Raw genomic sequence first — 23,742 nt, 5'->3', positions numbered from 1 at the left:
CAACAGAATGCAGAGATTATCAAGCAATATCATTAATATCACACACAAGAAAAATTCTGCTGAAGATCATTCAAAAACTGTTGCAGCAGCACATCGACAGGGAACTGCCAGAAATTCAAGCCTGATTCAGAAGAGGTCGTGGAATGAGAGCTATCATTGCTGATGTCAGATGGATCCTGGCTGAAAGCAGAGAATAACAGAAAGATGTTTACCTGTGTTTTATTGACTATGCAGACATTTGACTGTGTGGATCATAACAAATTATGGGTAACATTGCAAAGAATGGGAATTCCAGAACACTAATTGTGCTCATGAGGAACCTGCACCTAGAGCAAGGTGCAGTCATTTTAACAGAACAAAGGGATACTGAGTGGTTTAATATCAGAAAAGGTGTGTGTTAGGGCTGTCTACTTTTACCATACTTATTCAATCTGTATGCTGAGCAAATAATCCCAGAAGCTGGAATATATGAAGAAGAACACAGCATCAGGATTGGAGGAAGACTCATTTACAACCTGTGATGTGCAGATTACACAACCTTGCTTGCTGAAATCGAAGAAGACTTGAAGCACTTACTTATGAAGATCAAATACTACAGCCTTCAGTATGGATTACACCTCAACATAAAGAAAACAAAAATCCTCACAACTGAACCAATAAGCAACATCATAATAAATGGAGAAAATATTGAGGTCATCAAGGATTTTATTTTATTTGGATCCACAATCAACACCCATTGAAGTAGCAGTCAAGAAATCAAACGATATATATTACATTGGGCAAATCTGCTGCAAAAGACCTTTTCGAAGTGTTCAAAAGCAAAGATGTCACTTTGAGGACTAAGCCAGGCCTGACCTGACCCAAGCCATGGTATTTTCAACCACTTCATATGCATGCAAAAGCTGGACAATAAGTAAAGAAGACTGAAGAAGAATTGATGCCTTTGAATGACGGCTTTGGCAAAGAATATTGAATATACCATGGATTGGCAGAAAAATTAAAAAATCCGTCTTGAAAGAAGTACAGCCAGAATGCTCCTTAGAAACAAGGATGGTGAGACTTCGTCTCATGTACTTGGACATGTTATCAGAAGGGACCAGTCCCTGGAAAAGGACATCATGCTTGGTAAAGTAGAGAGTCAGTGAAAAAGAGGAAGATCCTAAACGAGATGGATTGACACAGGGGCTGCAGCAATGGGTTCGAGCATAACAAGGACCAGACAGTGTTTCGTTCTGTTGTACATAGTGTAGCCATGAGTCGGAACCAGCTTGACGGTACCTAACAACAACAACATAGATGATCATGGTAATGATGATGGTGGTGGTGGTGGCAACGAGTGCTGGAGAAAGAACACTTACGGTCTTTATCCCCATGGTTTTGACTTAACCTATTACTTTTATATCCTCCCAACTCTGTTCAAGGGAAAAGAATTACTTAACCAGATGGGCATAGCCCAAGGAATTCATTGGTCCATATTTTATGAAAGGCAGTGTTACTGTGCCTTAGAATGTCAGTACCCATGGATGAAGCTCCCTTCCCTCTGGGGGCCCCTAATTAGTCCTCTTCTACCCCATATGGCTGGTTCAAGCCACCAATTCTGGTCCAGTCACGTCTCTCTCTCCCAGTATGCCTAAAAATTCAGGTCTTCCATTTTCCAGAGCACATTCTACCCATGAGCCGACAGATGGAGGTTTTGGGGTGTGGCCCAGACACACATAAACTGGTAATTTGAGCCCCAGCCTGCTAGTGTTCCTTGAGCATATCATGCATTTCCTTAGGAGCCCTCAGGGGTTGGAATGATTGGCATGGCAGGATTCACGCTTTCCTGGGTCTCTGATCATAAAGCCACAAAAATAGCAACAAAATAAATACAAAAGAACTTCAACTGACCTTGCTCACTGGTGGGTTGTGAGGAAGCTTTCTCGCTTAGAGTCCTGTCTTCCAGAAAAGGGCTGGGAATAAAGTAATTCTACTCTTATAGCAAATACCTTTTCAAGGTGGCTCTAGTCCTGGCCTGGAGGATTTTGATGAAGGGCACAGGGAGGCGCAATGTTCTCATTCTCAACCACCACACAGCTCAACTATAAAATGTTCAGAAGGTTAGTCCCTCTTAAAGACTCAGAAGTTTAAACCCAATCTTGTGAATACACCAGAATTTTCATTTCTAGTTTTAAAATAAGTTGTTTAAAAATAAAGGAAAGAAATGTTTCCATTATCCACATTAAAAAAAATAGCATAATTAAGGACAACTTGTAGGGAAGTAGAAGTAACCTCAAGAATGAGGATAATAAATATCTCCTGTAATAAATATCTCAAATACTTCTTCTGTTGACCTTAGATCCTTCTTTCATACCACAGAGCTACAGGTATATTCAATTAGCAAATACAATTCGAGTTTAAGTGCCTACTGTGTATCCCACACTGTTCTTGGCACTGGGACTATATCAGCAAACAAAAGAAAGTTTTTACTGTCATACGGCTGACATTCCAGAGTGTGGGAAAGGAGAACAGAAAAAAAGGGCAAATAAATTTATAATATGTAAAATAATGAAAGTGTTATAAAGAAAAATAAATCTGGGTAATGGAATAGAGACTAACAGGAAGTGCTACTGTGATTGAGTCATGTTTCAGTATGCATTGCTGCATATCATATCATCCCAAACTTAGTAGCTTAGAACAACAGCAATCATTTGTTTTGTCTTTCACAGTTTTGGTGGTGACTGGGCTCAGCTAGGCAATTCTCCCTCAGGGTCTCTCATGTGGCTGTAGTCAAATGGGGACTGGAGGTGGGGTCATCTCAAAGAATTCCTTACTCACCTGTCTGATGGTTGATGCTGGCTGTTAGCTGGAACCACAGCTAGGGCTGTTGCTGGAATATCTATGTGTGGCCAGTCAATATGCCTTGGGCTTCCTCACAGCATGGCTGCTGAGTTTCAAGGACAAATATCCCATGTATGACCTAGCCTCAGAAGTAACACAGAATCACTGCCTTTTTTTTTTTCTTAATAGATTTTCTTATGCCAATTGACTTAGACATCCCCTGAAACCATGTTCCCCAAACCCCTGCCCCTACTATGCTGGCCTTCGAAGCATTCAGTTTATTCAGGAAACTTCTTTGCTTTTGGTTTAGTCCAGTTGTGCTGACCTCGCCTGTATTGTGTGTTGTCTTTCCCATCACCTAAAGAATCGTTGCCTTTGAATTTTGTTAGAAGTGAGTCACTAAGGCCATCCAATATTCAAGAGGAGGGTAATTAAACTCCATCTCTTGATGGGAAAGGTGTCAAAGAATTTACAGGCATGTTTTAAAATCCACATTAGGGAAGGTCTGTCCAAATGAAGAGAGGGAGAAAGTTGTGTAAATGTCTGGAGGAAGAGTGTTCTAGTCAAAGAGAACAAGAGAGAAACTCTGAAGTGGGAGTATGCTTGGCATGTTCAAGGACAAACTGTTAGCTAAGTAAGAACTTTGGTTTTTATTCTGAGAAGGGAAGCCTTCAGCAAGTTCTGAAAAATGAGACAAACTATCTAATTTATATTTTTAAGAGATTATGTGGTTCTTATATAATGAAGAGACTATAGAGAAGACAAATGGAAGCAGGAAATTAATCAGGAGGCTACTAAAATAGTACAGGAGTGAAGATGGTGAAGTTGGCTGGAAATGTTGAAAGTGGTGAGAAGTTGCTAGATTCTGTATACATTTTGAAAATGGAGCCAATAGGACTTGCTGATAGTTTGGGTGTGGGATATAAGACAGAGGTAGGTTTTCTTGGGCTAAGCAACTGGAGGAATGGAGTGTCCATTCACTAAGATGAGCAAGAAATAGATTTAAATGATGAGAACAAAGAGTTTGGTTTTGTATGTGATAAGTTTGAGGTGCTTATTTCATATTCCAGTGGAATATCTTCAAGTAGGTAGTTGTATACATGAGTTAGAATTCAAGAGAGGGGTTCACAACCCCCTGAAATATGGCTTCCGCCCCCCGAAACTGCTCTCACCAGTGTCACTAATGACTACACATGTTGATAAAGCCAATGAATATTTTTCAACCTTTATCTTGTTTAACTTCCCTGCAGCATTTGACCCTTGGCCACTATATTTTTCAGAAAACATCTTCCTCCCCTATCTTCTGTCACACCACATTCTGCAGATTTTTTTGTCCCTTACTCACTGGTCTTTCTCAGTCTCCTTGGCAGGCTCTTTCTCTTACCAGTCCTTAAATGGTAGTAAGGCTCTGTCACAGATCATCTCCTCTTTTTACCCTGGACATCCTCCTTAGGCAATCTTATTTATTTATAAGACTCCAAAGACCACTGGGATAACAGAAATTGTAACCTTTAAATTTTTTATTCACCTCGGCTGAAAGTAAACAAGGCACAAGTGTAATTTTTAAGAGTTTTTGGGCAAAAAACATCCTAAGATATAAGTGTGATTTTTAAGGTTGTGTGTCAACTTGGCTTGGTTCTGATTCTCAGTGGCTCAGCAGTTATGATGTAGTTTGGCAGTCATATGGTGATGTGATCACTTCCTTGACAAAATTTGATATAATGTGATCACCTCCATGGTGGGATCTACTATGAGTAGCCAATCAGTTGAAAGGGAGTTTCCTTGAGGACGATCTGCATCAACATAAGTGGCCTTTCTGGCAAGGCTTCTGCTCACACTGGATTCTACAGCTGACTCCTGTTCATCTGACCTCCAGTTCTTGGGACTTGAGCTAGCAGCTTACCTGTCATCTCACCTGCCAATCAATCCTCGAAGCCTGTGAGCTAGAGCCCTGCTGTCTGACTCACTGATCTTGGGTTCACCAGCCCGTGCAGCTACGTGAATCAGAAGCCTCCTGGTTGATCCACGTTCCAGCCTCTACAACCATGTGAGCCATTTCCTTAATATAAATCTCTCTATATATGTTTATACACTTTACTCTTTTTGCTTCTCTAGAGAATCCAGCCTAAGACATTAACATACCCTGAGCTTTAAAAATATGGCCCAGGTAAAATAAGGACACTTATATTCTGTGACATTAGAAGTACAGTAAGTAAAAGAACTGTTAAGACACCAGAAAGTTTGGGGAAATGGTGAGTTCTGTCTCTGTTGTGCTTCCTAAGAAGCAAAGAACTGCCTTATTGGCACAGGTGTTTCCTGGGCTTTTAAATACAATGTTCCTTGTTAATCTCCTTGGAAGGCAATCTTCAACTGTGCTGCATACGGATCGTGTTGACCTTTTAATCTACAGATCATGTTTTTTTGTAGGCAAAGTTTAGTGTTTCACCTTGCAAGGAAAATAAAACATTAATTCTAGCAGATTCAAAGCTAAATACAATACAAACTCTACCTCTCCAATAGTTCTGGTCCTGCAATGAATTCAATGGAAAAATCCCAATAAAGAGGTGATAAAGCAGACTGCTGGAGCCCTTATGGCAAAAACAATGGTTCATCATCATACTACTTCCTGTTCCTGGACACGGAGGACACCCTCACTTCACACCCTCTCTTGCAATTGTCATGGGAGCATGTGACTGTGTCCGCCAATGGAATGTGAATGCAGTAATCTTAAAAACCACATGTTACAGAGAATGTAGCTATCAGATGGAAGCAGCCTAGACCCTGAGTGACCAGATGAGAGGTGCAGAAGAGCCAAACTAAGACATGAGTAAAAACCAAACCTTTATTGTGTTAAGCCACTGAGATTTCAGGGTCTCTTACCTCAAGAATAGCCTACTCTAAACCAGAACAAAACCAAACCCAGTGCCGTCGAGTCGATTCTGACTCATAGCGACCCTACTCTAGCATAAATAAATCAGAACTAACACTAGCATACCAAAACTAAGGGGTAAGATGCCTATTAAAATCTCTACCAAAGGGACTTCGGCGGGGGGCGGGGGGCACTTCATGCCTTTGCTATTTATCTCCAGATTAGGGTTATACTAATTCATTTTTTTGCTGCTACACTAACTAAACTGTTGTTGTTGTTAGGTGCCGTTGGGTCAGTTCCAACTCATAGTGAACCTATGTACAACAGAAGGAAACACTGCCCGGTCATGTGCCATCCCCACAATTGTTGTTACGCTTGAGCCCATTGTTGCAGCCACTGTGTCAATTCATCTTGTTGAGGGTCTTCCTTTCTTTCACTGACTCTCTACCAAGCATGATGTCCTTCTCCAGGGAATGATTCCTCCTGATAACATATCAAAAGTATGTGAGACATTGTCTAGCCACTCTTGCTTCTAAGGAGCATTCTGGTTGTGCTTCTTCCAAAACAGATTTGTTCGTTCTTTTGGCAGTCTATGCTATATTCAATATTCTTCACAATACCACAATTCAAAGGTGTCAATTCTTCAGGCTTCCTTATTCATCACCCAGCATTCACATGCATATGAAGTGATTGAAAACACCATGGCTTGGATCAGGTGTACTGTCATGGACTGAATTGTGTCCCCCCAAAATATCGATCAACTTGGCTAGGTCATGATTCCCAGTATTGTATGATTGTCTACCATTTTGTCATCTGATGTGATTTCCCTGTGTTGTAAATCCTATCACTATGATGTTTATAAGACGGATTACCGGCAGTTATATTGGTGAGATCTACAAGATTAGATAGTGTCTTAAGCCAATCTCTTTTGAGATATAAAAGACAGAGGCAAGCAGAGAGACATGGGGACCTCATACCACCAAGAAAGCAGTGCTGGGAGCAGAGCATGTCCTTTGGACCTGGGGTTCCTGCGTGGAGAAGCTCCTAGCCCAGGGAAAGATTGATGGGACGCTTTCTCCAGAGCCGACAGAGAAAGGCTTCCCTTGGAGCTGACACCCTGAATTTGGACTTCTAGCTTACTAGATTGAGAAAATAAATTTCTCTTTGTTAAAGCCACCCACTTGTGATATTTTTGTTATCGCAGCACTTGATGACTAAAACACACGCCTGAGACTTCAAGGTGATCTATTTGCTTTTTAACACTTTAAAGAGGTCTTTTGCAGTAGATTTGCCCAATGCAATGCATCATTTGATTTCTTGACTGCTGCTTTCATGGGCATTCATTGTGGGTCCAAGTAAAATGAAATCCTTGACAACATCAATCTTTTCTCCATTTATCATGATGTTGCTTATTGGTCCAGTGGTGAGGATTTTTGTTTTCTTTATGTTGAGGTGTAATCTATACTGAAGGCTATAGTCTTTGATCTTCATTAGTAAGTGCTTCAAGTCCTCTTCGATTTCAGCAAGCAAGGTTGTGTCATCTGCATATCGCAGGTTGTTAATGAGTCTTGCTCCAATCCTGATGCCGTGTTCTTCTTCATATATTCAAGCTTCTCAGATTATTTGGTCAGCATACGGATTGAATAAGCATGGTAAAAGGATACAGCCCTGACACACACCTTTTCTGAGTTTAAATCACGCAGCATCCCCTTGTTCTGTTAAGATGACTGTGTCTTGGTCTACGTACAGGTTCCTCATGAGCACAATTAAATGTTCTGGAATTCCCATTCTTTGCAATATTATCCATAATTCGTTATTATCCGAACAGTCAAATACCTTTGCATAGTCAATAAAAGTAAATTAGGAGAGGAAAATGAAATGCAAGAATATAGTATATATTAAGAATCCAGTGTTAAGATATGGTTTCAGTGTTTTGTGTATGAATCGAGGTTATTCTGACTATGATACGGTCTAAACAAGTTGCAGTAGAGGAACTGATCTCCCCTTATAAATAAAAGTGGGTTAGGTGGGACAATGACATTTTAGGTATTGAACCTGAGAAAAGACACAGGGGAATGACAAGGTAAGGACAATTATTTTTGCCACCTCTACATGGGTTTTCTGGGTTTTTTTTTACATAATAAAAGACATATATCCCTTGTAATGGCTTCTCCCAGCACAAACAAGGTGATCCCTGAATCCACAAATGGTCCCATACTCTTCTGCTCCCAGTTTTCCCCTCTTCCTTTCTTTCAATGAATCATGATATTTCTTTAGTTGGGCACAAAAGAATTACACCTTAAGATTTTTTACTAAGATGCCAAGGTAAAATTTAAAAAACAAACAAAAAACCTCACTCAAAAGGAAGCAAAAGAGTTTTTTCCAGGCTATCTAGAATCCAATCCAGCCTTCTGCTGAACCCAGCTGCTGAACTGGGACTGATTCTCAGTCAGTCGCAGAAGCCATGCTCTTTTCTCAATTTTCCTATATTGTTTCAGTGGTCTCCCCATAATGTGGCTGTACCATAGTTGTTTTCAACCAGCTGTGCTTGGATATTTAGGCAGTTTCCAATGTTTTGCAGTGACAGATAATGCTGCAATGAATAACTTTGTGCATGTGTATTTCCATATTGTTAGAGGTGTATCTTCAGAGTAAATGCATACATAATTTTTTTTTTAATAAAGCTAAATTCCCTACCATATGAGGTTGTGCCAGTTCGCATTCCCATCAGGAAGGCTAAGAATTCCTGTTTCTCCACAACCTCACCAAAAACCAAAAAGAAAATCAAACCCATTGCCATCGAGCCAATTCCCACTCAAAGCAGGAGTGGGAGATAGGGCAGAGTAGAACTGCCCCATAGGGTTTCCAAGGAGTGCTGGTGGATTCAAACGACAGACCTTTTGGTTAGCAGCCAAACCACTGTGCCACCAGGCCCCACCACCTCACCAACAGAATGTATTTTCATATTTTTGCTAATCTGATGGGTGAGAAATATCTCAGTGTAGTTTAATTTTGCATTTATTATGAGTGAAGTTGACCATCTTTTCATGTTTAAGGGCCATTTTTATATCATTTTGTGAATTCGAGTTTTGCCAAATTTTCTATTTTGGGTCTTTTTTGATCTTTTTTTGAAGTTCTTTGTATATTATGGATATCAGTCCTTCGTGTTATATGTTGCAAATATTTTCTCCCCGTCTGTCATTTGTCTTTGCTTGTGTTTTTTGGCAGGCAGTTTTTATTTTTTTTAACTTTATGAATTCATCCATCTTTTATTGCATCTAGATTTTGAATCATAGTTTAAAATCTTTTCCCTACACCCAGGTTATAGAGGAATTTATCCATGCTGTTTTCTAGTACTTGTATAGTTTCATTTTCTACACTTAGATTCCCTATCCATTTGGAGCTTATTCTTGCATGTGGTGTGAGGAATGGATCTTTTACTTTCTTCCAAGTGGCTATCCAGTTATCCCAATACCATATTAAAAAAAAAAAAAAAATCTCTGCTGTAGTGATTTGAGATGCAATCTTCATTAGATGCTAGATTTCTATATGTAGTTGGGTCTATTTCTGAACTTTTTATTCTATTCCATTGGTCTATTTAACATGATAGTATCAGTTTTAACTAATTGATTTTTTTCATCTCTTATTTCCCATTCCTTCCACAGGCACCTTAGTCCAGGCAGCAGAGACACTTATAAATGAAGACTGGAAAAATCTCATGAGAAGGCTGGCTCTCAAAGACAACCTACTTATTCATTCAATTTTCCCTGTTCATATAACATGCTGGGCCCTTTTACTAAAGTTAATAAAATTTCCAAATGATATAGATTGAGTTTTCCTCAAATTTTCACAAATAGTATGATACTCAAATAGCTCCTGGAGGTGGGAGTACAGGATACAAAGACTTCTACCATCTCTCTTCTCCCAATCTCTAAAAGCTAATTTACCACCTTCTCAATAGACTGCAAATAGGAGGGGAAAACACATGAAGCAAGCTCTTGGGTTTGCTGCCCATTCTTAATCTCTGGCCACTCAGATGGTAGAGCTGTGGCTTGTACATGTGGAGTGATGGCAGCCCTCACACTGGAGCCTATTTGCTGCTCCAGGAGAACCGAATTGTTTTTATGTGCCTCTGCGCCCTCAAGGCGCAATGCTTGCATTACCCATTCTCTTAGCAGTTTAAATTCCCAGCAGCAACACAGGAAAAATATCACCTGCTCTTTCCACTTCAAATTTTTATTGAAGATTACTGGGGATGAGTCACACAAGATGATCTCCAGAAGTATATGCTTCATTGAGATAATGAAAAAAGAGGCAAGACAAAAATAAACTGTAGGAAACCCAAGTGAATTTTTGGCTTGGAGAATTTCTGATAATTCTGTATAATTGGAATTGGTAGCTCAACAGCTAGAGATACCTACCAACTACCCAGGGTCAGCAGAAAGTAATTTGCTGTAGTTTTTTTTTTTTTTTTTTTCCCTAAGGCACCTTCACAAGAGCCTTCTAGAAGAAAGCTAGTAGAAAGCCAGACCTCTCATTCATTTAAATATGTGTCTACTGTGTGCCCTGAAGGCCTTACTAAGGAGAAAAATAAAGGCTGTAACTGGCTGTACTGAGCTTAAGTGGTCCCCCACTTAAGCACATGCATTTACTAGGCAAGAAGAATCTAGCCCTCCAGCAAAAGTTCATTGTGCTGTAGAGGCTTTGTGGCAGGCACCTGAAGAGGGACTTGTGCAGTGGTTCCAAAAGCAATGGGGTTGCCTACATAGGAGCCACCTAAGATGTTTGTTATAGATGTCCAGCCTCCTATCCTCAGATTCTAATTGTTCCTGGCCCTGTTTGAAAATCCTACATTTAACATAAGTGTTCTCTAGTAAAACCTCTTTTTCAGAAAGTTATTGTTGTTTAGGTGCCATCCAGTCAGTTCCAACTTAGTGATCCTGTGTACAACAGAACAAAACACTGCCCAGTCCTGTGCCATGCCCACAATTGTTATGCTTGTGCCCATTGTTGCAGTCACTGTGTCAATCCATCTCGTTGAGGGTCTTTCTCTTTTTTGTTGACTCCTCTACCAAGCAAGATGTGCTTCTCCAAGGACTGATCTCTCCTGACAACATGCCCAAAAGTATTTAAGACGTAGCCTCACCATCCTTGTTTCAGAAAGTTAGGCTGAGGCTTTAACCTTAACACAAAAAAGCTCCAGTCCTTGAAATTCCAGTGCTTTCAAAAGCTAAACCATCGACCTAACTCACTTCAGATATTACACTCATTGCAAAAGAACAGTGGTCAGTGGTTCTCAGCCAGGGTTGATTTTGTTCCCCAGGGGACATGTGACAGTGTCTGGAAACATCTTTGGTTGTCACACAGGGGGTAGTTACTGTTACCTAGTGGGTAGAAGCCGGGGATGCTGTCAAACATCCTACAGTGCACAGCCAGGACAGGACCCAATAGTAAAATTATCTGGACAAAATGTCAATAGTGCCAAAGTTGAGAAACCCTAGCAGAGTTAAAAGAACAAGGAGACAGTAGAGAAACAAGTTCCTGTCAGTTGTCTCAGAAGTGGATAAAGTCAACCTTGTGTTCCAGAGTGACACGGAATATGAATCTGGTTATACCTCTACACCTAACTCTGAGATTTTAGATAACACAGAGGGTAGAGAAACGTAGGAATGTAAACAGCAAAATGTAGAATCTGAGAAACTCTACAGGACAAATAATCCAGTTTTTCAATGAGTAAATTTCAAAGAAAAAAAAAAAAAGGATGGAAACTATAGATTATGAGACTTAGAAGACAAAGCATCAAATTACAATGCATGAATCTTATTTGGATTCTAAATTTTAAAAACTTTTTTTTTAACATTAGTTGGATATCCTGGAAATTAACTTTTTAAGGTAAGATATAGTATTGTGGCTATGTTTATTTATTTATTTTTTAAAGAGTCCTTACCTTTTCGAGGTATACATCGAAATATTTATTAATGAATAAATAATACCTGGGATTTTCTTCAAAATACTTCGGTGAAAGAGGCAAAGGTTTGGTGGGGGTCGAGACGAAACAAGACCGGCCAGAGTTTTAGTAGCTAATAACGAATACATGAGGATTCATTTACACACGTCTGACATTTTCTACTAAAAAAAAATTTTTGAAAAATACAGAAAACAATCAAATATTTGTTGACATTTTAATAGCGATCAAAAATAGGCCACTACAATTCCATAGAAAAAATTCTCTGTTAAGGCTTGGGAAATTGCCAGTAAGTTTTGATCTCAAAGGAGATAAAGGAAGAGGCCAAGTGGGAAAGAGAGCAAGGCCTTAATTTACTCTCACTGGGGCTTCTGTCAAGAAATTCCAATTGGCTGAAAACTCAGAGGTTTGTTTGGCTAAATATATGACCAAAGAGAGTCTACTATTAAACTTGGGAAGATAGACAGACCACTGATGAGCAACTCCCAGCCCATGATGACCCTATGAATGCTGCCTAGCTTTGGAGTATAGACCTCCTCAGAGGCCAAACTCAGGCCAAGAAAGCCCCCAAGTCCTACAGACCAGGAGCCAGAGGCTTAGGAAAAGCAGCCCACTGGGTCTGGCCGGCAAGTGGCTGTAAGCCTTGTTTGGCCCGTATGGGAAGTAGGGGAAAAAAGAGCTGATATTGTATATGGGCCTTAGCACTGGTGAGGAGTGGCAGTACCCTTGGGTGGATGTCTCAGATATACTCAGCCTAGTGGGGGCAGCTGATGAACCAGGGGGGTCATTAGCTAAATCAAAATTAAATGCCATGGCTACTGCCAAGAAATGGGTGATAAAAACCAAACATTTCAAAATGGATTGAGTAATACAACTGTGTTAAAGTCATGACTGTTTATCTTATTTACAATGGAAAATGGAAAAATATCTCAGTAAAAGAATACAATATTAAGAGGCACCATGAGACAAACCACATCTTGCAATTGTAGTACACTGTCAAGAAAAGATAAAATATCACTCAGCAGCCGGTGTTCAAAGGCTCAGCACAAGAAGAACACTGCAATGCAGCCCATGAGTCACGCAGTTTCCGAAATTTTAAACAGGAAAGGAAACCCTTTAGGGATCGTAAAATAACATAAGGAGGCTCAAACACAGTTACGAGTACTTCACCTTCTCATTTTTTAGGAAACATATTTTTCAAACGCCTACATACATTTGTATTTTTCCTGAATTGGCACTTAGGCAAAACAGGCTGCTACCGCCTCACCCTCTCCAGCGTCTCAGAGCATAAGTCTCTAGGTGCGCCAAACAGAGACTATTCAGTAACAAGAGGTACGTGGCAAACGTGTTTCAGGGAAGAAGCCAACAGAACCAAGAACACAGGCTCAAATCCCAGTGGATTTACGGGATTGTCCACGGGTTTCATCTTAAGGGGTTCTGAAGATCAAGTACATTCACTAAAATGTAAAAGCGCCACAAGGTCAGGGATTTTTTTCCCTCTACTTTGTTCACTGATGTATCATGAACACCCTGAAGAGTGCCTGGCCCATAGTAGGGCCTCGACATATATTTGTGTAATAAATCAAGGATACCAAGAAAAGCATTTTATACACCATAAAGCGTCATCAAATATAGGGTATTAATATCAATTCATCTTTCAGACTCACTCAATTAGATCTTTTTAAAGAACTGAATGTTTCAAAAAATACTCATGTTTATCCAGTGGTCAATAGCAAAATATTAATTTCCTAATAGCTGATGTGTTGATAGTTATTATAGTACAAGAAATATTGGAATAGGGTAATTTTACAGATGAGGGTAGAATGTTACAGTCAGAGACAAAGAGGGCAAAAAACAAAGTTAAGTGTGATTGTTCGAGAAAAGATCCCAACTGTTAAGGGAAAGATCCACACACAAGCAGAGGACTTGCAGTCAGGGCAGAACGAGTGAGTCTGAGAAGTCTATTCCCTCACACAGCACTCACTACGGCGTAATTTAGAATACTTTGTGTTGTTAACAGTCTCATGTTTATTTCCACTGCTCATCACAAGCTCCAAGAGAACACATCTCATCTGTCTCATTCACCACGGTATTCCCAGTGCCAGGAACATATCAGGTGTCCAATAAATACCCATTAAATGACAAAAAGAGTCGGGGGAGGGAGGGAGAGAGTTTGAGCTAGTGATCTTACAGGCAGGATACCACCCTCAGAAAAATCGAGACTCAAGCTGCTGACATGTGTTAGAATGTTACCTTTACCATCAGACTTCTCCAGGTGACTGAGAAGCACATCCCATTGAAGGAGAAAAACTTCAGCCTGAGCTGAAACTCAGGAAACGGTCTCCTCAAAATAGGGTACGAAAAGCTGTTAGCACCACCTGAGTAAGAGGGATGAGAAGCTGCGCTCTCCAGCTCAACACAAACCAGGCCTTGCCCCTTTCCCGTGTTTGAGAATGGGTGGGAAGAAAATGGGTCAAAGCACCTTTCTGCATCCCATCACTCCCTCCAAATGCCCTTCAGTGAGGAAAGGTGAATGACATCCCTCCAATGAGGTTTCCTTCCACTTGGTGGTTCTGGAAGGTCCTGCCTTCTCCAGTGCCTTCCCACAGAGAGAGGAAAAAGGATACGGACACTTCAGCAGGGGGCCTTCGCTGCCCCCGGGGCTTCCTGGCGGTGCTGCGTTTTCTGGTGTCGGTTGAGGATGGATCTCTGGTTGAAGCTTCTCCCGCAGGCAGAACAGTGGTAGGGCTTCTCTCCTGTGTGGATCCTCTGGTGTCTGACCAGCCGCTCCCCTTTACTGAAACGTTTCCCACACACCTGGCACCCATACGGCTTCTCCCCTGTGTGGGCTCGCCGGTGCACTGCCAGGTTGGCATTCCTACTGAAGCTCTTGCCACACTCACAGGTATAGGGCTTTTCCCCAGTGTGAGTTCTCCGATGCACCTGAAGATGCTGTCTGCGACTAAAGCTTTTCCAGCAGTCGGTGCACTTGTAGGGTTTCTCTCCGGTGTGACTTCTCTGGTGGACCTCAAGATGGTGCCTCTGGCTGAAGGTTTTCCAACACTCGCTACAGACATAAGGTCTCTTTCCTAAGTGGGTTCTCTGGTGCTTCATAAGGTACTCTCTCAGAGTAAAGCCCTTCCCACACTCAACACAGCCATATGACTTCTCCTCTTCATGGGTTCGCTGGTGTCTGACAAGATTTGAGCTCCGACTGAAGCCTTTCCCACACTCGGGGCACTGAAAAGGCTTCCAGAAGGAGCTGTGAGTCTTGAGGTCATCAGGCTGGGGTATGACACCATGCTGGGGAGCAGGGAGTCCTGAAGTGTGTCCCACAGAGCTACTGGGCTCCTGGTCACAGGTCCTTCCAAGTTCAGGGCTCTGGAGAACAGCTTCCCCAAACCTCTCTGACGTCAATCCAGCAAGTGGCCCTTTAAGGTCTTCCTGCTGGGTTTTGGCCTCCTTTTCCTTGTTCCCAATGCCTACAGGAAAAAAGGGCACGCTAATTTTAATTGAGTCTGTAATAGCTACGAAAGTAAATCTATGTTACAACTTTGCTTCTAGGACAGCCCCATTAAACAGTTCCTTCTCTTTTCTCCTTTGATCAGCCTTAATAATTTTCACTATCATATTGACCTTAAACTTAGACTTTCCTCTACTTCCTTCCATCTCCACGACTTTTTAACAGAATAGTTTACCAAGTTTTAATGCCTTCCCATTTAACTTTCTACTAATTCAGACTTTTATTGTCTTCAAAATAGAACTTAGTTATTTCCTCCAAGAAACACCCTCTGGTTATTCTCCTACTCTGGGGGTCTCTTCAGCACTCATGGACTCAACGAGCACTTATTTACAGGCATCCTTATTGTAAGTGCTAAGTTACACTCACCTAGATGTTTTGCCTTCTCCAGCTAATTATAATCTATTTCAGCAGCGGTGAACTACTTGCCATACCTCATATTCTCCAAACACTTTCTTATCTCTGTCCCTGTTCTCACTGCTCCCTCTGCCTAACTCACTGATTAATCTGGGTGTGCTGGGAGCTTAGCACAGGGTCTGGCTCAGGGCAGATGCTTATTAACTGCTGGATAGATGAATAAACCCAGTTGTGTCACGGAAGTTCTTGCACCATATGGCCTCTACGTTAGCATATTTATTAGGTCTAAAATGACCATGAATGCCATGAAAATGGCCCAACTCAACCCTTTGGTCCTCACTATGATCTAAAGTAACAGAATAATTGTTTTTAGGACACAGGGAAGAAAGGAAGAAGAAAGAGGAAGAAACATACTGGTAAGCAAAGAGGCCAGGAGGAAAAAAAAGAGAGAAAGAAATGACAGGTAGTACTTAAAACTGGAAAAAGTCCTTTCAGGCAAGGCTGTTAAAACATAAAAAGAAAACTGGCATTATATGCCTCCTGATTTGATAAAACATGAAGTACATGAAGCTATCACCCATGATGTATTCTTCTGTTTTGTAAACTTTTCATAAAAGTAAAAATGTACAAAACAATTTATGGAACTCAAAGTTTCATAATGAACACAGTTACGTAAACAGCATCCAGTTCAAGAAACAGAATATTACCAGCACCTAGAAGTCCCTCTCCCGTCTCCTCCTGGTCACTACACCCTAGCCCAAAGGCTAACAAACTCTCCTGACTTTTATCACGGTCAAGTACTATTGCCTGTTCTTGAGTTTCATGTAGATGATTCACGTTGTTTCTGGCTGCTTCTGCTCAACATTACATCCGTGAGATTCATCCATATTGTGGTGTATAGCTGTAGTCTGTCCTTTTTCATTGATATATAAGGATACACCACAATCTATTTATTAATCTGTCTCATGTTCATTTGGGTAGTATCCAGTTTTAGGGTGTTAGGAATAGTAAATTTTAAACTGAACAAAATTCATGAACCTTAACTGTACCCTGGGGACTGAGTAGAACTGCCTCATAGGGTTTCGTAGGGTGTAATCTTTATGGGTGCAGATCGCCAGGTCTCTTCTCCTAGGGAGCAACTGGTAGGTTCAAACTGCTGACCTTTCGGTTAGCAGTCGAGCGCTTAACCATTATGCCACCAGGGCTCCTTCAAATATGTGCTAGATATTGTGTATTACGGGATTTATGTTTATTTTCTTTGGTAGAATTATGATGCTGTTGTTCTGTTGAGAATCTCATTGTTAGGAGATGCATAACTGAAATATTTAGGGGTGAAAGATCAAGATGTCTCCATCTCTCAAATTGTTTAGAAAATATACATGTTAATGGATAAATATGGCAAAAATGTTAACTGTTGAATCCAGATAAAAGTATAAGTGTGTTCACTGTACTAGTCTTTTAAATTTTCTGTATGTTTGAAAATTTTTATAATAAATGTTCAATATACAAAGTTGGGGGGAAAACAAAATGAAATACTATCTAGTTACAACCCAAGAGAAAGATGCATTAGTGGGAAGACAATAGGCATAGGAGACAGAGGTCTCATTTTGAATGCTCAATTAGCAACTAATATTTGTGTGATCACAGAAAACTCATTTAACCTCTGTCACAGATTGAACTGTGTCTCCCCAAAATATCTGTGAACTTGGTTAGGCCATGATTTCCAGTATTGTTTGACTGTCCACCATGTGATTTTCCTATGTGTTATAAATCCTACCTCTATGATGTTAATGAGGCAGGATTAGAGGCAGTTATGTTAAGAAGGCAGGACTCAATCTACAAGATTAGGTTGTGTCTTAAGTCAATCTCTTTTGAGATATAAAAGAGGAAGAAAGCAGAGAGACAGGGAAACCTCATACCACCAAGAAACAAGAGCCAGAAGAAGAGCGCATCCTTTGGACCCAGGGTCCCTGTGTTAAGAAGCTCCCAGACCAGAGGAAGATTGATGACAAGGGCCTTTTTCCAGAGCCAACAGAGAGAGAAAGCCTTCCCCTGGAACTGATGCTCTGAATTTGGATTTCTAGCCCACTAGACTGTGAGAGAATAAACTTCTGTTTGTTAAAGCCATCCACTTGTGGTATTCCTGTTATAGCCGCACTAGATGACCAAGACAACCTCTCTGGGCCTTAGTTTTTCATATTCAAGATGGATTATACAGTGATCAAGGTTGCTGTATACACAAAGCAGCCATGCACTGGCAGGTGGTATTATCTTAGCCCCCCGGCTAAGTACCTGATCTCCAACTACTTTCAACGGCTCTCCACTTGGATCTCCTTTATTTTCCTCTCCCTTAGGAAAACATTCCCTTCCCTTTCTGTGAGTAGCTCCACTGATTTTCCAGTCTCCTAGCCAGAATCTTAGACTCCTGTTTGTTTCTTCTCTTTCCTCTCCTCTGACCAATCTCTGACCAAATTTCTAGAAAAACATTTCAGTAAGCCCCCTTCTTCGCTGCCATCGCCCCGGTTCCTACTCTTGCCCGCATGCCTACATGACTCTGGCACACTTCCAGTCAGTCTTTCAAACCTCCAGGCCAACTGTACCTGCTATCAATCCAGTGTACCTGAACTCATGCCTTCATGTTACTCTGTGCTGAAAAGAGACAGCCCACAGTTCATGCCTGGCCTCACTCTACTTATCCCAACCTCCTCCTTATTGCTTCTGAATATTTATCTTTCACATCAGTGCCCTCACTGTCCCATAAACACACCAGCTGATTCCTACACTCATGATTTTGCACACATTACTCTTTGTCTCCATTTTTCCAAATCATCTTCCAAATTCTTGCCCAAGTTCTATGCCTACATCAATCTGAGCCTTTTCCAACTAGTCTAGTTTGTCCTACCCATCATTCTTACTGCAGCTGCAATCAAGACCACAAGTTTAGTAGTTATTTTCTAATGAGAATGAAACAGGAACTGGAAGGGATCTGAGAAACCATCTAGTCCAACACTTCCCCCAGACTCCAGTTCTCTTTACTAATGAGGAACTCAGCCTCAATCCTCACAGCTATTGATGGATGAGCTGGGATGAGGTGGGAATGAATCTCAGAATACTTGAAGGTTGGGACAGCTAAAGAATACACCTGGGAAACTAACCTTCATGCCACTCAGTCTCGGCATAAACATTTAGGAATGTGTTTAAATTATCTTGAAACAATGACCTGGTGGGAGAGCGTACATGGAGCCACAGTCTCTAGAACAGTCAGAAATGGCCAGGAGGGTGTAAAAACCCCTCTGAGAATGGGAGGACAGAATCCTCATGCCACAGAGTAGCATTCCTGGCAGAGGTACATCCCTGAGGGAGACTGAGGAACGGGCACACAGGTACCCTTGTCCATGGCATGCTCTAAGAGCTCTTGCTCTGTAGAGCAATCTCAGAGGATTTTCACGTCCTTTGCCACTAATGACATTTTACATCTCTATGTAAGATATGTTGTCAGGAGGGATCAGTCCCTGGAGAAGGACATCATGCTTGGTAAAATACAGGGTCAGCGGAAAAGAGGAAGACCCTCAAGAGATGGACTGACACAGTGGCTGCAACAATGAGCTCAAGCATAACGACGACTGTTAACATGGCACAGGACTGGGCAGTATTTTCTTCTGTTGTACAGAGGGTTGCTATGAGTCAGAACTGACTCAACGGCACCTAACAACAACAACATGTAAGATACGCTGGCATCTTTCAGTCACTCACATCACTGTCATAGTGTGACAACCTTGCACCCTGAACCCAGGTCTCCTGCCCCCCAGTCTCCCTGCTCCTTACACTATTTCAGAATAATCATTATTATATGCACTTGGACCCTTCACCTTAACTGTAAGATCCTTAGAAGCAAGCACCTTTGTCCTTCCTCTTCATGGTGATTACTCAAGTGTTGGCCACATACTAAACGCCAAATAAATACTTTCGGATGAATGAATGCTGACTAACTTGTAAAGGAATCATTATTAATAACATTAATACTAAATAAAAACATCTAACACTGTCATATTTTCCAAATGTTTAGCTGTTTTATCTCATTCAATCTTCGTAACTCCACGAGCAGTGTCCTATGATGTACTCATTTTACAACTGAGGAAACAAAGACTTACAAAGGTAAAACAAGTTGCCCAAGGTCACAGTAAGCGGCGGAGCCAGGACACTCTCAAGTCCTGAAGGAAGTACAGTCCCTCATCCCTCAATACATTTCAAGTTGAAAAAAGGTGAGGTAGAGATCAGTACAGAATTACAAGGAAAAAGGAGAAAATCAGAGGGGAACAAAAGAAAGGGTCGTTCCCAGTCACATTTTAGTTCCTCTTCCCAACGTTCTCACCATTCAAGTCACTCTTCGCTGTGGCAGTCACCAATGCCCTACAGTGCCCTTCACTGGCTTTCGCTTCTGTGCCCTCACCCTGCATTTCTCTTGGCTCACTCTTCCCTCCTACTCTTTTCTCTTGCTCCCGCTGCTACTATGAGCTCCTATCATGCGCATGACAGCACCATCCTCTCAGGCTCCAACCCTGATCAAACCTGGCAACCACCTGAGGCAGGCAGAGCCTAGGCTCTGTTTCCTCAGTGACAATGGCCACACCAACCTCTCCCATTCTGATATCCTAGTGCCCCCTCCACACACACACTGCCTATTCTGATGGCTTCATGTACATTAGTCCTGCCCTCTTCCCTGTGCTGACTGAAAGCTACTAACATGGTACCTGCCTGTAGCGGGCACTCAGTAAGTATCTGCTGAATGAATGACATCAGATGATATAACTTTTACAGCTTTTCTCTTGCTCTCCAACTCTCTGTAACCTTCAATCATGGGCACAGAGGAGGTGTTCAGGGAATCCTAATGACTGACCTGTCTCGTTATATAGCCAGAATAACTGCCTCATGTTTTCTTGCTCCTTTGTCCAGTTCCTCTCTTGACATAGAGATGCATTTAGCCATTTCCTTACACCCCTTCGCCTGTGATTCCTCCTCTGTACCCATTTACTCCACTGGCCGTGAAGTCTCCTTCTTTTGTCAGAACCAGGTTTTGAAGTCATTGAGCTAGGGCAAGAACTCTGACCTGTACCTCTTAAAACTCGTTTCTCATCTGTGGGGTGGAAACAGTCTTACCTGAAGATGAGACCCCACAGTCCTCCGGTTCTACATATTCACCAAAGCAGTCTATCTGGGCCGGGGTCACATGCCTCCAGTCCTCTTCAGGGAAGGCCAGAGCCATATCTTTAAAAGGCCCCAACCCCTGAAACAACAGGAAATTGTTATGGATAAAGAAATAATTCCTAAACAGGTCCAGTCTAACAGCAGGAGAGAACACACATGACAGCACTCTAGAGAAGAGAAGAAGGTCTTCTCCGTGGTCTTGAAAGCAGAACTGTCTACCTCTCAGCATTTAATGTAAAAAGTCATCCACTTGTTTAAGTCATGGTATTTTTGAGTTTCTGCTACAGCAGCTTAGCTTGTACCCCACCTACATAGCAACCAATTTCCACTTTCGATCACCCCAACTCAACCCTCAAGTTTGACAGAGCCAGAAAGGTGCTATGTATCCCCTCACCTATATCTGACTTCCACTCTGGGTAAGTACGTAATCATTTCGGAAAGCCCTGTCTTAAGAACAATGCCATGTTAATTTTAATGCATTCTCATTCATAACACAATGGAGAGCTATTATGGGAGAAAGGAGTATCTGACCACATTAAAAAATGCTTGATGTAATTCTCCATCTCCTCCAACCATGTACTTGGAAAACAGGAACAGAAAATGATACTGGTATCAAATCTTGCCCCCATATTGCTTTAGCTCACTTATTTTTTTCTGCTAAAGTACACCTTTTCTCCGCCAAGGAACTCTTCAACACTCATTTCCTTCAGAAAGGATACTGAATGGCCGTCAATGGGCACAACTCTCAGGTTATCCCAGAGATAATCTCCATCTCCTTGGTAACATGGTCAGTACCTCACAGGAGAGATTTAAACTGTGGCAAGAATGCCCCACCCATGCTTTGGTTGCCTCCATTTGCGGCAGGTTAACAAGTGCTGGCAAGGACAAAACTCCTGGTAGGGCCAGAGTACAGGCCAGAGAGACTACTCAGCTCAAGGGCCCTGGGAGCCCCCAACCCTGTCAGCTATACCCTTGCTGACACGGGGAGGGAATGGGAGGGAAACAGAGGGGGAACAGTAGCAGAAGCCATCTACAAAGCGCATCCACAAAGGGTTACTTATCTCCTAGCCAATCACCACAGCCTACGGGATTTGTATCAACACTATGTTCCTCGTTACAATTATAAGAGTAACACCAATGAGTTAAATTGTGATTTAGGGTCCAGACCACAATTTAATTGCTCAATGCAAATTAACAACTGGGGATGATAAAGTGGAGAAAACGAAGATGTCCTGCCCATCAGAATGAGAAAGGCAGAATAACTCCACTACGCAGATGGAATTTTGTTGTACACAGAAACTTGGGAAAGGTGAACCTCATTCAAAGCACCATGATAACCTCTGGAAGGGCAGAGTCGCAGCTTACCTGGGATCCAGTTGTGAGGAACCCAGCTGCCATCTCTTGGTCTCTGGTGTTCACTGAGGGGAGGCCAGGGCCAGCCTGAAGAAGAGGTAGAGCTGAGCAGAGGAAAAATGTATGAGAAAGATAAGTGCTGTTTTACACTTAGTTCATTCACTGGTATCCCCTGCATGACACACAGAACCTTAGGAACCATAAGGAGACTCCAGACAGCAATCACTTTGGTTGCACACTTTCCCATAGACAGGGGTTTCGGTATACCTCACCTTATTCTCAGGTGGGAAGATGGTCCCAACACAATAACACCTGACCCTTCTAGGCTATTCATGCTCCTCAGTCTTATTCTGGGAGTGACCTCTTTGAAATTCCGTAACAAAGTTACATTATTACTCTTAGGGATATGGTTTATCTGCCCACTTAAAAAAATACCCATATATGTATCAGCTGCGTACTTCCTGTTGGTTTCTAGAAGGGCTGTGAGGGAAAGGAGAAGATATGAAATAAGAGAACATAATCTCAGATATCCCCTCCAGGAATCAGGGTCAAGATACAGAATACAATTTCACTTTATCTGTTTCCTACTGATGTTGGGAAAGTGACCAGGAAAACCCAGAATCACGCCTTGCAAATAACTTATCAACTGCTGGGTTTCTAAAGTGGAGAGGGGAGGGGGCAAAGCACAGTCTTCCGTGTCCCCACTTCCTTACTGCGTGCAACTTACCCTGCTCCTGGAAGGTCTGCGTCCCATCTCCAGGGTCCTGATTGAGTTGCTCCTCAGTGCTTTGACCTAGGCCTGCAACTCCTTCCCCATGGGGCAATCCCCACTCAGGCTTGACCTCCACTGGCCCCAGGTGGACACCTGGTTCCCAAGGGCCTCTGCAGAGTGCTGTCTCATCCTGTTCTCCCTGTACGTGGCATGGAACCTAAGAACAGTTGCCAACACCTATTAGAATGAGGCCTGGGTTAAGTCTGTGATGAAGGGAGTTGAATTAAAACCTAAAGAGAGGGCCAAGGAAAGAACCCATTCCAGCTGCAGCAGAAAGAAAGGAAAAGTTGGCTCAGCTATTCCCCAGGACATCAGCGGGGAGGTATTCAAGAAAAGGAAGCTAAACTCTCTTTATCAGGGTATGAGCAGCTTTTATCTGCCCGTGCCATTTTATAAGGGTCCCTTCTGCCTTCTTTGATACTGATCAAATTTCACCAAGAATAACCTCACAGACAGCCCAAATATCGCCCTTTTGAGAACTTTATCACAATGCACACACTGCTAGGGGGGAAAAAGTCCCAGTTACAGAAGCTGAAGGTAAAAGACACAAAGCCAGATTGTCTGCCGTGAACCAGCTAGGGAAGAAATGTTGCTCTAAAAATAGCAGGAAAATCAGGAGGACTCTCCCACAGAGACACACACACATAAACAAGGACTTTCTGGTCCACTTTTAAGCTCCTTAGTTGGGAATTAAAAAAAAAAAAAAACTCCCTTAGGATTATATAGGAAGTCAGGGTACTGCAGAAGAAAAAGTAAGGATAAACTAAAAACAACTGTTACTTGCAAGCAAGGCAGTAACATTTAGTCCTCTCTCTTCTTTCCCAGTACAGGCTCAGCCAGACTCCAGGAAACATCTGTGCTGCAAAGTAACTTGGCATAAT

At 41.9% G+C, this 23,742-nt stretch overlaps 1 protein-coding gene across 2 annotated transcripts in view; it reads right to left on the bottom strand.

Moving 5' to 3' along the window:
- The window catches only part of ZSCAN25 (zinc finger and SCAN domain containing 25), a 72,901-nt gene that overhangs the window by 45,340 nt on the left and 3,819 nt on the right, over positions 1-23,742 (bottom strand). Inside the window, exons 3-6 of one of the 2 annotated variants that reach the window (XM_049904475.1) lie at positions 22,817-23,018; positions 22,102-22,193; positions 20,689-20,815; positions 14,282-15,136 (exon numbers count right to left, since the gene is read on the bottom strand). In XM_049904475.1, the coding sequence (XP_049760432.1) occupies positions 14,289-15,136; positions 20,689-20,815; positions 22,102-22,193; positions 22,817-23,018 (1,269 nt within the window). In that variant the 3' untranslated portion in view covers positions 14,282-14,288. Of the gene's footprint in view, positions 1-11,557; positions 15,137-20,688; positions 20,816-22,101; positions 22,194-22,816; positions 23,019-23,742 lie in introns of those variants that run through there. The other variant, XM_049904473.1, reaches the window with a different exon arrangement.

Source organism: Elephas maximus, chromosome 12 (genome assembly GCF_024166365.1).
Source record: "Elephas maximus indicus isolate mEleMax1 chromosome 12, mEleMax1 primary haplotype, whole genome shotgun sequence".
In the NCBI taxonomy this organism is placed as follows: Eukaryota; Metazoa; Chordata; class Mammalia; order Proboscidea; family Elephantidae; genus Elephas; species Elephas maximus.
This window is presented reverse-complemented; position numbering and strand designations above follow the sequence as displayed.